The 15,035-nt window shown below is 34.6% G+C and overlaps 1 protein-coding gene across 1 annotated transcript; it reads right to left on the bottom strand.

Annotated features, from left to right (window-relative positions):
* Positions 1-12,414, bottom strand: xrcc1 (X-ray repair complementing defective repair in Chinese hamster cells 1). Its single transcript, XM_026283401.1, has 18 exons — positions 12,281-12,414; positions 11,497-11,587; positions 11,081-11,173; positions 10,705-10,812; positions 10,214-10,372; positions 10,056-10,133; positions 9,282-9,405; positions 8,336-8,427; positions 7,446-7,602; positions 6,994-7,240; positions 5,515-5,631; positions 4,619-4,697; positions 4,352-4,445; positions 3,055-3,097; positions 2,491-2,633; positions 2,317-2,407; positions 2,153-2,228; positions 1-960 (listed from the first exon to the last, which is right to left on the bottom strand). Exons 2-18 carry the CDS (start codon positions 11,545-11,547, stop codon positions 853-855), a joined length of 1,860 nt encoding a protein of 619 aa, XP_026139186.1. The 5' UTR covers positions 11,548-11,587; positions 12,281-12,414; the 3' UTR covers positions 1-852.
* Positions 12,415-15,035: the final 2,621 nt, after the last annotated feature.

Genomic DNA, 15,035 nt, shown 5'->3' with positions numbered 1-15,035 from the left:
TAGTGTAACTATATTCCAACTTTATTCTGCCAACGCTTCAAATGAGAACTTCAAAATATTAATTTCATTTAAAGAAAACAAAAGACATCAAAATCGACACACAAAAGGGATTTTGAAATAAAAACAGTAAACAGCAAAACATTAAAACTGCCAGAGTTGACCTATCATAAACAAACATTCTACAAATATACCTAATTCATGTTTTTACAGCAGTTTTTATTTCAGGAGCTTTTTTTTTATATATACATATATGGTTGTTTGAATATTCAAATAGCTCAAACCAAAGCAATATTGTTGTAATATTCTGTAGGCCACACCTACAGATGTTAAAAAGCTTGGGTCTTGAGCAAAGCAATGTGGGCAACAAATGTGAATATGGATTAGCTAATCAATAATTAACCATGTGAACATATTAAATGAGTATGTTTGGCATAAGTCAGATCCAAAAAAGACTTCAGGTCCAGGTCTTTATTAATTCATATTCAACAGTTTTTGGGCTGTTGGTAAAGCGGGTGTTGAATGTGGATTAGTCTTTTATCTCTGGGGTGGTATCTGACTTTAGTTTCGCAACATCAAAACAACGACTTGTGACAGGCAAATATATTTCAACACCAGAAATGAAAACACATAAATTAGTCATTCACACGCCCCTCTAAACCTGTATGACGCTCTTCTGTAGATCACAAAAGATGGCAAAAACAAAAAAGAGAAATTCATACAGGTTTGGAATGACACGAGGGCGACGCTTAATTTACAGGTCGAACTACTCCTCTACGATGGCTAATGTCTCCTCAGGTCAAGGCTGGGATTGATAGCTGAGTTCTCAAAGAGCAAGACGACTTAATCTCGCTCTTAAGGCACGACGGTGTAGGGCTGGTACGGTAGCAACTTCTGCCTGTCATTGATGGCGAAAATCCAGGTAGGTTTCACAAAGCTCAGATTGCCATTCTCCATCAAGGCCTGTAAAAAAGACAGAACAGGCAGTAAAAGATGATGAAAAGGAAGAAAGGAGTGGGGAGAGCTGCAGGCCGAGGGTTTTCATTAATAGTGCGGCCCTGCTGGAGAACATCACATGAATGATCTGTCGAGGAAGACTTCTCAAAGCCTTTCAAAATGGACGGTCTATTAAAAGCAAACAATAAAAAAAAATTTGTGCAACTTAAAACAGTAAGGACATTTTTTTTTACAAAGCCTGACCAACACATGAAGACACTTGACAATGGACTTAGTCAAAAAACAATTAAGTTTGAGAATAATGGTTCTTTAAGTAATTTTACAGAGTCAAGAAAGCCATCTGTATATATATTAAAAAAAAAAATAAAAAAATAATCTATATTCAGCATTGGTTTACTTGTTACTTTTCTTGATCCACCAGTTATCAACGTGTTTGCAGGGTAAAAACGTGTCGATTTTCACTTTTGTCTGAACAAAAACAGCAGACGGGCTTATTGAAAATGCACATTTATTCTCTGCCAGCAGGTGGTGCTCATACTTCTTTAATCAAACCATAGCCTTTGAAGTTTAATCGTCACATTAAGACCTCATTATATCATAATTAAGACTTTCTTGTGGAATTTGAAGGGGTCATATGACGCAACTTCATGTTTTTTGAATGTTACAAGCTGTTCCTGCATATATAACATTCGTCAAGTTGCAAAGATTTCACGAAGTTTCAAACCCAAAGAGATATTTTTTCAAAAAAGTTAAGACTCGTCCACGCCTTCCTAAAATGCCTCCACTAATCTACATTACTGTGTTGGATGATTTGCATAACTCCGCCCAAATAAAGAAGGCGTAGCTTTTATTCTCGCTGTAGGATTGTTGAGTGTTTCCAAATATGGTAAGGGGGTGTAACATATCGGTCTCACGCTTGAGGTATTCAGCCAATCACAGCGCACTGGACAGCTGGCCAATCAGAGCTCACCTCGCTTTCAGAACAATAAGTCTTGTAAAAATCAATGTTTCAGAAAAACACATCAGAGAGGAGAAACAATAATGAACATTATGCATAAAATAATGAATCCTATTTTTTTTTTACCTTAAACTATCCTAAACAGACCAAATACATAATGTTTTTAGAAATGTAATATGAACCCTTTAGGATATGCCATATGTAATTGGCATATTACCAATACCAATACGCAATACTCACTTCCTCAAACGATTCGTCCCATCCCTCGCTGGTGATGACAAACTGGACCTTCTCGCTCATGTAGTCTTCGACGGCTCTGAGGAATCACACAAATCAGATCATTACATCGCTCACGCCGCACCTAATGCCACTCGAGTTTATCTGAATGCACGTCTGTCTCGTACCCGTTGAAGGCGATGATGTAGCGCTGAAGTTGCCTCTTCTGGTTGTCAGGGAACTTGCCGTAAAGATAGAACCGTTTTCCTGTTAGGAAGTCTGTAGGAGAAAAACATGAAGATGATTTAATAAATGAAATACTGAAGACGTCCAAGTCCAGATGAAGTGGCGAGGCGTCAGACCTGGTAGTTCAGGGATGGGTTTATCCTCCTCTTCCTCAGCATCTGTGTTCTCATCAGTAGAGCCGCCGTACGGATCTTCATCTTTCACCTGAACTGATGTGCTTTCCTGCGCTGCTTTCTTCCTCCTGCTCTCCATTTCCACCCTGAAACAGTCGAATATAAACACTGGAGCGTTACGGATCTGAAAAACAAGGAACTATTTGACATTCATGAACAGGAATGTTTTAACCAGCAGATGATTATAATGCATCATCAAACTGGCTTAAATATTTAATAAACAAGCATACAAAGGCCCAGCCAATGCATTTTTGTTTATTAAATATTTTAGGTTATTTTTGGCATATAGTACCAGTCAGATGATTTCTCTTTTATTATTGATTCAAGAAAATTATAATTTTTGTCAGCAAGGACACATTAAATTGATCAAAGGTGACATTTTTGTAACATTTCTATTTCAAATAATAATTATTTTTTTTTACTTTCTAGTCTTCAAAATCAAAATCAAAGAACAATTACCAGACTTACGAGGAACTCGATGTATTTAGAGAGCAATAAATGTCTGACCTGTTCAGCTCGTCTTCAGTGTCCATGCCAGAGCCGTCATCCTCTGAGAGTGGAGGTTATTTCCAAAGCAATACATAAAGATAAAAAAAAACACAAAATTTAAATAAATCATGCAATCTATTTTGCATAGCCCCTAAAATACAATGCATTACAAATGAAAGGTGCTTTATCTCAATTTAGTATTTTTTCCCTATCATTTGGATCTTGATAGACGTGAAGCAAATTGAATGAATCTTTCTGACAGTGTAAAAATAAGCTCAAATCACGAAACATCTGAGATATAAACACAAACATAAATAAATAAACATTCATGTGACTTCCTCCCTTAGACGGCAGGGGTGCTATAGTTTCTTTTTTTTATTGTTCATAAGAAAAAATGACTTAAATGTAAAAGAAAACTAGAAATGCTGTTTTGGCAAGTAACTAAAAATACACTTTTTTTTGTAAATAAAAATATGTATTTTTTTTAAATAAAAATTACCAAAATAAGAGAGATCAAGATCAAATTACTTAAAACTAAAATATTTTCATTAACTAAAAAAAGCTGCAATATTCTAAACATTAGACGAAAAAACTTTAATGTATTTTTTTTTAAAGAAATGTGTCTTTGGCAGCTAAATAAAGTTTTAGCTGCTTTACTATTTGAAATAAAATGTATAAATAAAGTTAAATAGAAATACATTAAAAAAAAGACAAAGATCAAATTACTAAAAACTAAAACTGAAAACTCATGAATTGAAAAAAACTGAAAGAATATAAATATTAGATAAAAAGACGAGTAAAACGTAATGAAAAATACATCAAATGTTTAGTACTTAAACTTTAAATAAATTAATATATTTTTATATATTTATAAATATATTTAAAACAAATAAATATCGAAAATATTAAATGAAAATTAGACATTTTAAGCTAATTCAAAACGTGATTAAATTCTATAAAAGTATTTAAGTAAATAATAATAAACTTCAGTCAACTTTCACAAAAATGTACAAGTGCATAAGAAGCCAAAAACAAATCAGACGCTGGTTTATTTTACGCTGATGTTTAACATGTTAAAGAGATGGATAAAGAATAAGAAATGGCAAACCTAGATAAGCTCTGGCAACAAATCCCATCAGTCCTAACAGATTAACGATTGATTGTAATACTCCAGTCATACTCTGTAATACTCTGGATACTCAGAGTATTGTGACTCATGCTGCACTAGACTCGTCCAATCACACGCTCTCTAGAATAAGATCCTCACTCTTAAACATAGAAGACAAGCAAAGAAGACAATACTCAGTGTCTTCACCTGGATCTTCAGCATCTGTTGAACCTCCCTCCTCCTCCTCCTCTTCCTTGATCGGCTGCTTTTTTGGGGTCATCTGCCTCTTTTCTGGTGTTTTCTAGAAAAGCATGAGGAAACCAGTGTTAATGCATTAATGTCACTCACGTGTCTCCTGCTGGAGACGATGATGTGTGTCAGGAAGTCAACCCATCAAGGTTATAATGCTCTGATGGAAAGAGATGGTTCTTGAGATGTCACTCCTAAAGCATGAAGGACACACAATGCATTTACCGCTTTCTGCACTTCCTCCTCGCTCTCGTCCTCTTCTGCTTCACTCTCTGAGCTGGACTCGGCTCCATCCATGAGATACCTGGAAAAACAACGAGTTTAACTGGGACTGGATGGGAAAGTTTGAACATGAAAGTCGATTCCAGGAACAGGATTAAGACTGTAAACACTCATGAAGAATCACACACATACTTCAGAACAGAAGCAGTCATCAGTAGCACAGGTGTATTTGTAGAAATAGACAACAATACATTGTATGGGTCAAAATTATACATTTTTCATAGTCACAAAATGTAATTTTTTTTTTTTATATAACTCAAATTCTAACCTTTTTCTCAGAATTTCCTCAAAGAGTCAGTTAGTGCCTAAGGCAACATTAGAAAGTTTTTCAACTGTTTTAGAAATGTTTTAAATGTGTAAATGTGTAATTTTTGTTTTTTATATTTATATATTTTGCTTTATTTTAAGTTATAGTAATTTTGTGTGGTCTTTTTTATTTTTATTTTTATTTATTATTTAGCTTTAATTTATTGTTTATTCAGTTTGTTGCGTATTTAATTTTTTATTCGTTTTGGGGTTTTTAATATTGCTATTTAACTTTTATTTATTTTTATTTCTGATTTAGTAGTTTTAGTAGTACATACTTTTATTTCAGTTAGCTCTTAAGGCAACATTACAAAGTTTTTCAACTAATACTTACATTTTCAATTCAGCTGATTTCAATTAAAAAAAATTTTTTCTTTAAAATAGTTTCAGTCTAAGTTAAGTATAACAACTCTGACCTGAATGATGCTACTAGAAAACTCAACATGCACTATAGCAGTTCCCATGATTCTGACGATATGATCAGCTGACAGGACAGCCATCAATAAAGACAGAACAGAGAAGTTCATGCTCACCGTTTGAAAGAGATCTTCTTCTTTGTTTTGTGGCAGTCCATCACCCACTCCTTCCTGACGATGATGCCTCCGGCTGCTTTCACCTGACTGTATTTGGGTGTGTTGGCGAAAGCACAGCTGCAGGAGAGACACAGAAGCTCTGAACAAAAGCAAGTCAGTTCTGAACGCTGAATCACGTCATGAGGCTCTACACTAGTGCTCAACCGATATATCACCAATGCCGATATATCGGCCGATATTTGGCATTTCTCAACTATAGGCATCAGCCGATACGATTACAATTCATACAAAAGAGTGTTATAACTAGAAAAGCAAACATTATAATACTTTCTCATTTACTGTCAGCATTCAGCAACTATGCATTTAATGAACATTTAATTTCACAAACCTTGCAAAGATCTTGTAAAGTGTCTATTTGTGAACTCAAAAAAAATGTATGCATCATCTGAAGCTGAATAAATCATCTCTTCATTGATGTGTGGTTTGTTAGGAGGACAATATCTGTCTGAGACACAACTATTTGAAAATCTGGAATCTGAGGGAGCAAAAAAAAATCTAAATATTGAGAAAATAGTCTTTAAAGCTGTTCAAATGAAGTTCATAGCAATGCATATTACTAATCAAACATTACGCTTTGATATATTTACGATAGGATATTTACTAAATATCTTAATGGAACATGATCTTTACTTTACTTTTATTTTCAGCTGTCAAAAACCAATATTGGTGGAAAAGCTGATATCCACTACTCTAATCGCCTCGTTACACTGATAACGAGCTCCTTATAGTGTTGTCACGGTGCCAGAATTTCAGTATTCGGTACGATACCAGTAAAAATCCACGGTTCTCTGTACCAATTTCGGTACCAAAGCAAAACACAAAAATATGCTAATTTAATAAAAAAAAAAACACTAAATCACTAAAAATCAAAAAACATTGCCATTCTTTATACTTATTTTCAATTATGTTTAACATTTTCTACAAGTTATATAATTATGAAAAACAGAAAACAAGTTTCACTCAAATTTAATTTGTCTTTTAATTAACGAAATTTAAACATTTTATTTTTTGTTAAATAAAGGGGATTTGCTATTAAAATTTAAACACGGAAGAAATCTTGTGTGATTTATTTCTTTAAAAAATAAAGTTTTATAAATTTTTTCAACAGTAGTAGCAGTATCACATACAGTACATTCTACTAAATAATAGTAATATTTCTAGCACAATACCTTTATGTAAAAATGAACTTTTATTTTGACGGGTTACCGTGAATACCTTTAAATTGACACTGGTTTTACTCAATCGAAACGGTAAAATCAATGTGCAGTGACTCAGAACAGTTCTGGTGATGTTGTTTATGTATTTATGTCCTCATTACTGCAAGCGTCACATGCTTCAGTCTCTGTAGTAACATTTTTATTTTTTTAGTCCCGACTTGGTACCAAAGTACCGGGTTCTTTGACAACACTAGCTCCTTACATGAGGTGTGTGGAGTCCGGCGTCCAGTCCGGCCGGTATCGGGCTCCCATCTCCAGCGCTTTGTCCCTCAGGTCTCCGCGGAACGGGTTCTGGAAGCCGCTCAGGACAAACACAACTCCCTCCAAGATGCGATTGAGAGGCACCGGATCTGCAGACCTGGCTTTAGGTTTGGGTTTAGGTTTTGGTTTGGGCTCTGGCTTGGATTTCGGACTCTCTCGCTTGTCTGATGTCTTCTGGGCTGGAGAAGCTGCAAAATTAAGAAGCGCGATAATTATTTAGTCACATTAGAAGCACGTTCATTTCATTAAAATGAAATAAAATGGGTTTTTAAAAGCTAAAACAACTAAAAAAATCATGTTATTCATGGATGAACTGAGGGGGAAGAGCACATTTTCATTTTTGGGTAAACTAAACCTTTTATAAAAACGTATGCAATTTTTTCATGCACTTACCGCTGCTGACAGGACTCGCGGTCGCTCCGGTTCTTGCTTTAGGTTTCGGTGTGGCAGTGTTTGGTTCAGAAGAACCAGATGAACTGGGCTTTTTGGGCGGCGGACCGGCGGCTTCCAGACGCTCTTTACTGAACTCAAACTTCCTTTTCACAGGAGCCTACGAGAAGAACATCAGCAAACACATTGAGCAGCGGGTCTCAAAGAACTGAGCGTCTTTTAAGAAACTCTGATGTGCTGTTTGGAGCTTGACATGTACAGCATTGTAGAGATGATTTACGGTCAAAAAGCTGGAGCTAATTTACTAATGAAGTTAAATGAGCTGCTCATTAGTTGGAGTACATAGGTACAATTCATGAGCTCAATTCCTTAATAAAGAAACACTGAGGAGTTCAAACACAGAGAGATGGAGCCCATGACACTAACTTGTTAACAAATACACTACTGTTACAAGAAGTTTGGGATTGGATGGATTTACTTGATCAAAAGTACAGTAAAAATTGCAATATATTATTGTGATTCAAAACAGCGGTTTTCTGTGTGAATATCTGTTAAAATGTAATTAATTTCTGAGATCAAAGCTGTATTTTCAGCATCATTCCTCCAGTCTTCAGTGTCACATGTCACAGTCTAATATGATGCTTTACAGCTCAAGAAACATTTCTGATTATTAGCAATGATGAAAACAGTTGTGCTGCACAATGTTTTTGTGGAAACCGTGATGCATTTTATTTTTCAAGATTCACAAATGAACAGAAAGTTCAAAAGAACAGCATTAATTGAAAGAGATTACATTATAAATGTCTCTACTGTCACTTTCGATCATTTTAATGCATCCTTGATGCAAAAAAAGAAGTAATTTCTTTAATTTCTTGAAAAATAAGCACAGGTACCTGTTGTGAGCTGCTGGGAGACGTCTGTGTGGACGAAGCTTCAGATTTCAGAGCAGCAGCGGCGTAACTCAATCTGTCATTCTGAGGAGACACTGGTGAAACAAACCGGTGGAGAATTTATATTTTATAAATTACATACTGTATTTTTTGGACTATAAGTCGCACCTGAGTATAAGTCGCATCAGTCCAAAAATACGTCATGATGAGGAAAAAAACCTAAGTCGCGCTGGACTATAAGTTGCATTTATTTAGAACCAAGAGAAAACATTACCATCTCCAACCACCAGAGGGCGCTCTATGTCTTCAGTGTAAACTAAAGGAGAACGGAGCAGCATAGAGCGCCCTCTGGTGGCTGGAGACGGTAATGTTTTCTCTCGGTTCATGTAAAATAAATTTTGATAAATAGGTCGCACCTGACTATAAGTCGCAGTTCCAGCCAAACTATGAAAAAAAGTGTGACATAGTCCGGAAAATACAGTTCATGTATCAGCTTTTATGCACTTGTCATAGTGAAAAAAGCAGCCAAATATAAAAGGTTTCACTTTTAATGACAAAAATACAAATTCTGAATTAATTATTTAACTTAAATGAGTGGAAAAACATGTTCAAAATATAAATATAACCTCAAAAAACTTTACAAAATAAGCTTTTTTTTTCACAAAATCTGTGATTTTCTGTGTCTGTCTGGATACCATAAGAGCACAAAGCATCTGATAATTGATTAAATAGTAGTAATATGGCACAAATTCAGAAAGGAATCGTGTGTTTGTGTGTTTTTCTGCTGATTAAGGAATAACAAGACTTCTTAACATAAGTGTGATGAAAAACAAGATGCTATTTCTGGAATAGCAAATATGCTGCAGGGCTGTGTAATTTTGATCAACCATAAAACATCATGCTTAGCTTCATTACAAACGGTTTCCATTAATACTGTAATGTGTGTTACCCTTGAGTCCTGCGCTGGGTTTAGCGCCGCTGTCTCTGCTGAAGAACAGGCTTCCCGGCTGGATGTTGGAGCCAGAGGAGGGTGAATCGTCTTTGACTCTGAACTGACCCAGTTTAGTGAGTTTCTGTCAGGAGAAAGTGAACAGATCTCAAGCTCACGCCGTCAAACAGTTCGGGTCGGATGCATTTACTTGATGATAAATACAGTAAAAATTGCTAAATATTATTGTGATTCTTCAAAGTGAGAGCGTGAACAGATCTGATAGAGCTCACACGTCATACAGTTTGCGGTCGGATGCATTTATTTAATTAAAAAAACACAGTAAAAATTGTGAAATGTTGTGATTCAAAGTGAGAAAGTTAAGAGACCTGTCAGAGCTCACGCCGTCAAACAGTTTGCGGTCGGATGCATTGATTTAATCAAAAATACAGTAAAATTTGTGAAATATTGTGCTTATTGTTTCAAAATAGGAAAGAGAGCGGATCTGTCAGAGCTCACGCCAATAAACACTTTGGGGTCGGATGCATTTAATTAATCAACAATACAGTAAAAATTGTGCAATATTGCAAAATATTGTGATTCAAAGTGAGAATGTGAACAGATCTGTCAGAGCTCATGCTGTCAAACAGTTTGCGATCGGATGCATTTAATTAATCAAAAATACAGTAAAAATTGTGAAATATTGCAAAATATTGTGATTCTAAGTGAGAAAGTGAAGAGATCTGTCAGAGCTCACTCCGTCAAACAGTGGGACGCTGGAGGAGCAGCACTCACCGGAGGAGTCGAGACAGGAGCATCGGTAGCGTCCGGAGGAGAGTGCAGCTTTATGAAGGCAACTCCATACGCTATTGACTGTACACAAACACAGATAAAGACTCATTCACACATGAAGGGTGCACACGGGTTTGGAGAGTGAATGGTGACATGCTCACCTTGCTGTACGGCTGACTGCACACGATCTTCACACAGTCCCACTTCTCCTGCGCCGTGGCCTTCACCAGCTGGTTCGGCCCGAAGAGACGCACGCGGTTAGTGTTCGTGCCGTTACGACTCTCTGTGGGCGACATGAAGGACGACGTGACCAGCAGAACCTAAACACCAGAAAGATGCATTAACAGCACGCAAAATTAATATTTAGATTGAATGTGCACAAGTCATTTACCCAATTTACAGCAATACACAACCATATAAAAAATAAAATACAATTTACAAATATAAGTTGCAAGGTTATGATGTTTCCATTAATATTTCTGTTACTTACAATAAAACATTTCTTTTTTAATATTATGTTTTTTTTACAGCTACTTGAAACAAAAAATTAACTAATCTGGATTGTAAATAAATTCATGCGTTCTAAACTTTATCAAAAGCTCTTTTGATTAAACTGTTTGATGCTGCTAAAGTGTGTAACTTCATGACGCACCTGAAAGTCTTGGTTTTTGACGGACGTGGAGTGTCCAACAAGGACCTCAATGAAAGCAGAGCCTTCATTTCCAATGTCTATGCTGTGAATTTGCTCTTCCTTTTCCAACTAGAGAAACAAAAAGAGGTTAATATTTCATTTAAAGAAATTATTAATACAGTTCTTTAAAGGGCAAGTGGCATCCAGTTACCAGTGAATTAAAAAAAAAAAAAAAAAGAAAAAAAAAAGATTAATATTTATATATATATATATATATATATATATATATATATATATATATATATATATATTAAAATAATAAAAAATTTAAAAAAATTTTTTACAGTTTGAAAAAAGATATCCTAATAAAAATAAAAATATAAATAAAGAAAAACACCTGAAGAATGACTGAAACTTGCTTCTCTCCCGGTCTCGCAGCTTTCCATTTCCTATACGTGTCGGAGCTCAGGAGATTATCTGCTTTGTGAGTCTGTGAACAAGAATCGATTCATAGAGGCATTCATAAATAAACACAAAGTGCTTTTATTTACACGTGTCAAACTAGTTTCATGATTCTTCCTCATCTTGTGACTCGTGTTCAGAAAGATGTTTTAATAGCAGCTCTCATTTAAATCTCAGTATAAAATAGAATTTTGAGTTAAATGAATCAATTAAAAAATGTTAACAATAAACTCATAAACAGAGCCTTCTCCAGTTTGCAGATTATTGTGCATTGACTGTAAAGTGGCCTTCAGTTTTTGAAAAACCACTTCTCACTGTTATTAAAAAAACTAAAACAATCAAAGGACTTACATTGTCTTCACTGCTGCATGACACGACATGCTTGAGTTTGATTTCAGGCATGTTCTTCAAACCACACACTCGCTTCTAAAACCTGAAAACACTGGACAACAAAAATATATCATTTCTTTAAAAGTGAAAATTATCTTTTATATAATCGAAAGCATGGACAACACTACGATTTAAAATAAACAGGGTTTCAACACTTTGAAAAACACTGTCACTGTTGTTTATGACTGCTGGATAAGAGTTTTACCCCCTCAAAAGAATAAAATAAAGAAAGCACAATTTTAATTCAGACTGATTCGCTAAGGAGTCATTAAGAACGCTCAGCGAGTCGACTCCAAAGAACGATTCATTCATGGCTAATTGTACTGTAAACAACTGAAAAATCGTTTCAATATGACGCACCAGAGTTAGATATTAACCAGAGCAACAGCAGACTAAATTATTGTCAAAAACAATAAAAAAAAATAACAACAACAAAATAAAGATTTGAAACACCAAAGATGCGAAGTTAATATTTCTCCTCAGACTGTGCGTTTATATTGAAACAGACCAGCTGTCAATCATCAGGACCAACTGAGTATCTGATGTAGTTAGATACTAAATTACTGTCTAACGTCAGTTTATATAAAAGGAATGCCATAAAAACGACTAGTTAAGTGAGTTAACTAACGTTAGCATGCTTTACTGCTAGCTAACAATAGAGCCGCATTACAGCGCTCTCTAAAGCGGCAGAGACCGCGCTGGAATCATTCAGAGACTCAAACTCAGAACATCAAGAACACTGTACCGAGATCCAGATCAGGAGAACCGCTTTATGTGGTTTATTGTAGTCTGTGAGAGACGAACCCGCTTACAAACTCCCTCTCAATCCACAACACGTGACGTCACTTCCGCCCGCCGGCGTATCAGAGCGCCGCTTCACAGGAATCCTCGTCTAGACTCGCCAGATTGCAAAATAAAAGTCCCTTTAAGCGATTTTTTTTTAAAAAGTCTTGTAAAAAGAGCTAAACCAATTATACTGATTTAAATTCTGGCATCTGTTTTATTTTATTAGACTATCTATTTTAAATAAGTGCACTGCTTTACACATGCCTGGTGCACAAAACTGGTGAATGCAGTTTTACTATAGTAACACCATGATTATTTTTCATAATTACTTAAATTGGGGTCTGTTTGGTATGGAAGCCCTTTTCCAACATGTGAGAAAAAATAATAATAAGCATGCTTTGATGTCATAATTATGATTAGAAACAAAATTGAGATAACAAGTTGAAATTATGATTCAAAAGGTCGAAATTGACACAATTCATCAAAAGTTAGAACTGTGAGATAAAACATGGGAATTATGTGATAAAAAATCTAAACCATTTATTAAGTCATAATGACTTTATAAATAAATAAATAAATAAATATATATATATAAATAAATAAATAAATAAATAAATAAATAAATAAATAAATAAATATATATATATATATATATATATATATATATATATATATATATATATATATATATATATATATTAGTGCTGTCAAAATTAGCGCGTTAACGCATTCGATTAATTTGAAATATTTAACGCGTTAAAAAAAAATAACGCAATTAACGCGGTTGCAGTTTTTTTTTTTTATTTCCAGTTGTGGCCTATGTGTGTTCAACGTGCAAAGAAATATGGATAAGACCAAGGAAGGACTTTTAGACGGAAAGTTTCAGTATAAAACTGCCGGATTACTCTTCAGTCTGCCACAAGAAACATTACTCTTCATTCAGTCTGCCACAAGAAACAGCAACATTAAAATCATGAACTCAAATGTCATTGTTTAAAAAAAAAAAAAAAACAATGACTGTAACAGTGCGTAAATCAGACCTTTCTGTAACGCTAACGTTAATAAGCTTAAACGAAACTAACGAAATAATTGTGTAGCGGAGTATTTTTTGTACACAGTGACGCGAACTGTCAATCACTCCTGTACGCGTGCGTCACTGTCCTCCTCGCAGCTGCAGCAACTTGCGCTCTCTCTCTCTTCATCAAGCTTTAAAACAAAAAGGGGACGAAAAGATCATATCGTCTTTGTGCATAGGCTATAGATTGATTAGATAAATGAATATCTAAATTTGTGCCTTGCCGTCTACGGTATTTTTTTAGAACTTAGAAAAAAGATGCTACAGCCAATGAGCAGCCAGCGGGGGCTGCAGGACGACTCAACCTCCGCAGACAGTTTTTAATGTTTATCAGACAATAAATACTCAAGATTTTGCTTTAGTATAACTCACAACGAGTTTCACACACCTTCTCCGGCCACGTTGAGTTGTTGACACTTAACAGTGGGAAAAGCGACACATGCGCTATTCACTTGTATAACTTAAGGGTGAATGGGTAATGTAGTTTCTGCTCTGGGTGGGATGAATTAGGAAGCTTGCATTGTGAAGGGCGCTCTGAAAATCGGCAGTGCATGTAAAAGATTAAAACCTCTATTAAAACAGATGTCCAAATGAGCGTACCGGTACGCTACAAGCACGTTCTGGGCGCATGGAGAGGTGGCGGTAAGCTCAAGAGCTATATTTGGAAGTGGCGGTACTGAGTAACAGTGCATACCGGCCCACTTAAAGCACTGGCAATGACTATACTTTGGAATTTTTTTGCAGTCCACTTAGAATTCAACATGGAAATTTTTGTTTTTTATTGGCATTGATTGTTTTGAAATTCAAATGGTACTTACATGCCTGTGTTTTTATTTCTGTAATAAATATGGCTTTCAAGCCAACAGTTAATTTGGAGGATATTGATGGTTTATTGCAGGTATGTTGTTTACATGAGAAAATCTGTGTTACAAGTTAAACAAAAATTCCAATAAACAATCATATTTTGAATTTAAATAGTTTCTTTGTCTTGAGTTTACATTAATTATTTACATTTTACATTTACATATCCAAAAAGTTTCAGTCTTTTAATTGCGATTAATCGCGATTAATCGCGATTAATTTTAAAAAATTGTGCGATTAATTAGTTAATTTTTTTTAATCGATTGACAGCACTAATATATATATATATATATATATATATGAGAATATATGAGAATATATATTTTTTAATTAAATAATTTAGTAAAAACTTGCCCCTTTAACTCATAATATTGACTTTTTATTGTTGTATTTTAAACTTTTTCCTTCATAGTTATGACTTTTATGTTATAATTTTTTTTACTTTATATTTATGAACTTTGATGTTAAAATTTAAATTTTAATCTCATCATTCAGATTTTTTTTTTATCTCATAGTTGTGACTTTTCATGTTATAATTTCGACTTTAATGTCATAGTTTCGACAATTTACTTTAGAATTATGACCTTTGATGTTATCATTTAAATTTTAATCTCATAATTCCCTTTTTTACCTCATAGTTATTACTTTTCATGTTATAATTTCAATATATAATCTCATAATTTTGATTTATCAAAGAATGATATTTGTTTTCTGATTGCGCTTTCGTTTCTGGAGTTCTTATAGGACCTTTATTTTGAAATCCGCAGTGCGGCAGCGG

This window comes from Carassius auratus, chromosome 16 (assembly GCF_003368295.1).
Source record: "Carassius auratus strain Wakin chromosome 16, ASM336829v1, whole genome shotgun sequence".
Classification (NCBI taxonomy): domain Eukaryota; kingdom Metazoa; phylum Chordata; class Actinopteri; order Cypriniformes; family Cyprinidae; genus Carassius; species Carassius auratus.
Note: the sequence above shows the minus strand (reverse complement) of the source record. Positions and strands in the feature narration are given on the sequence as shown.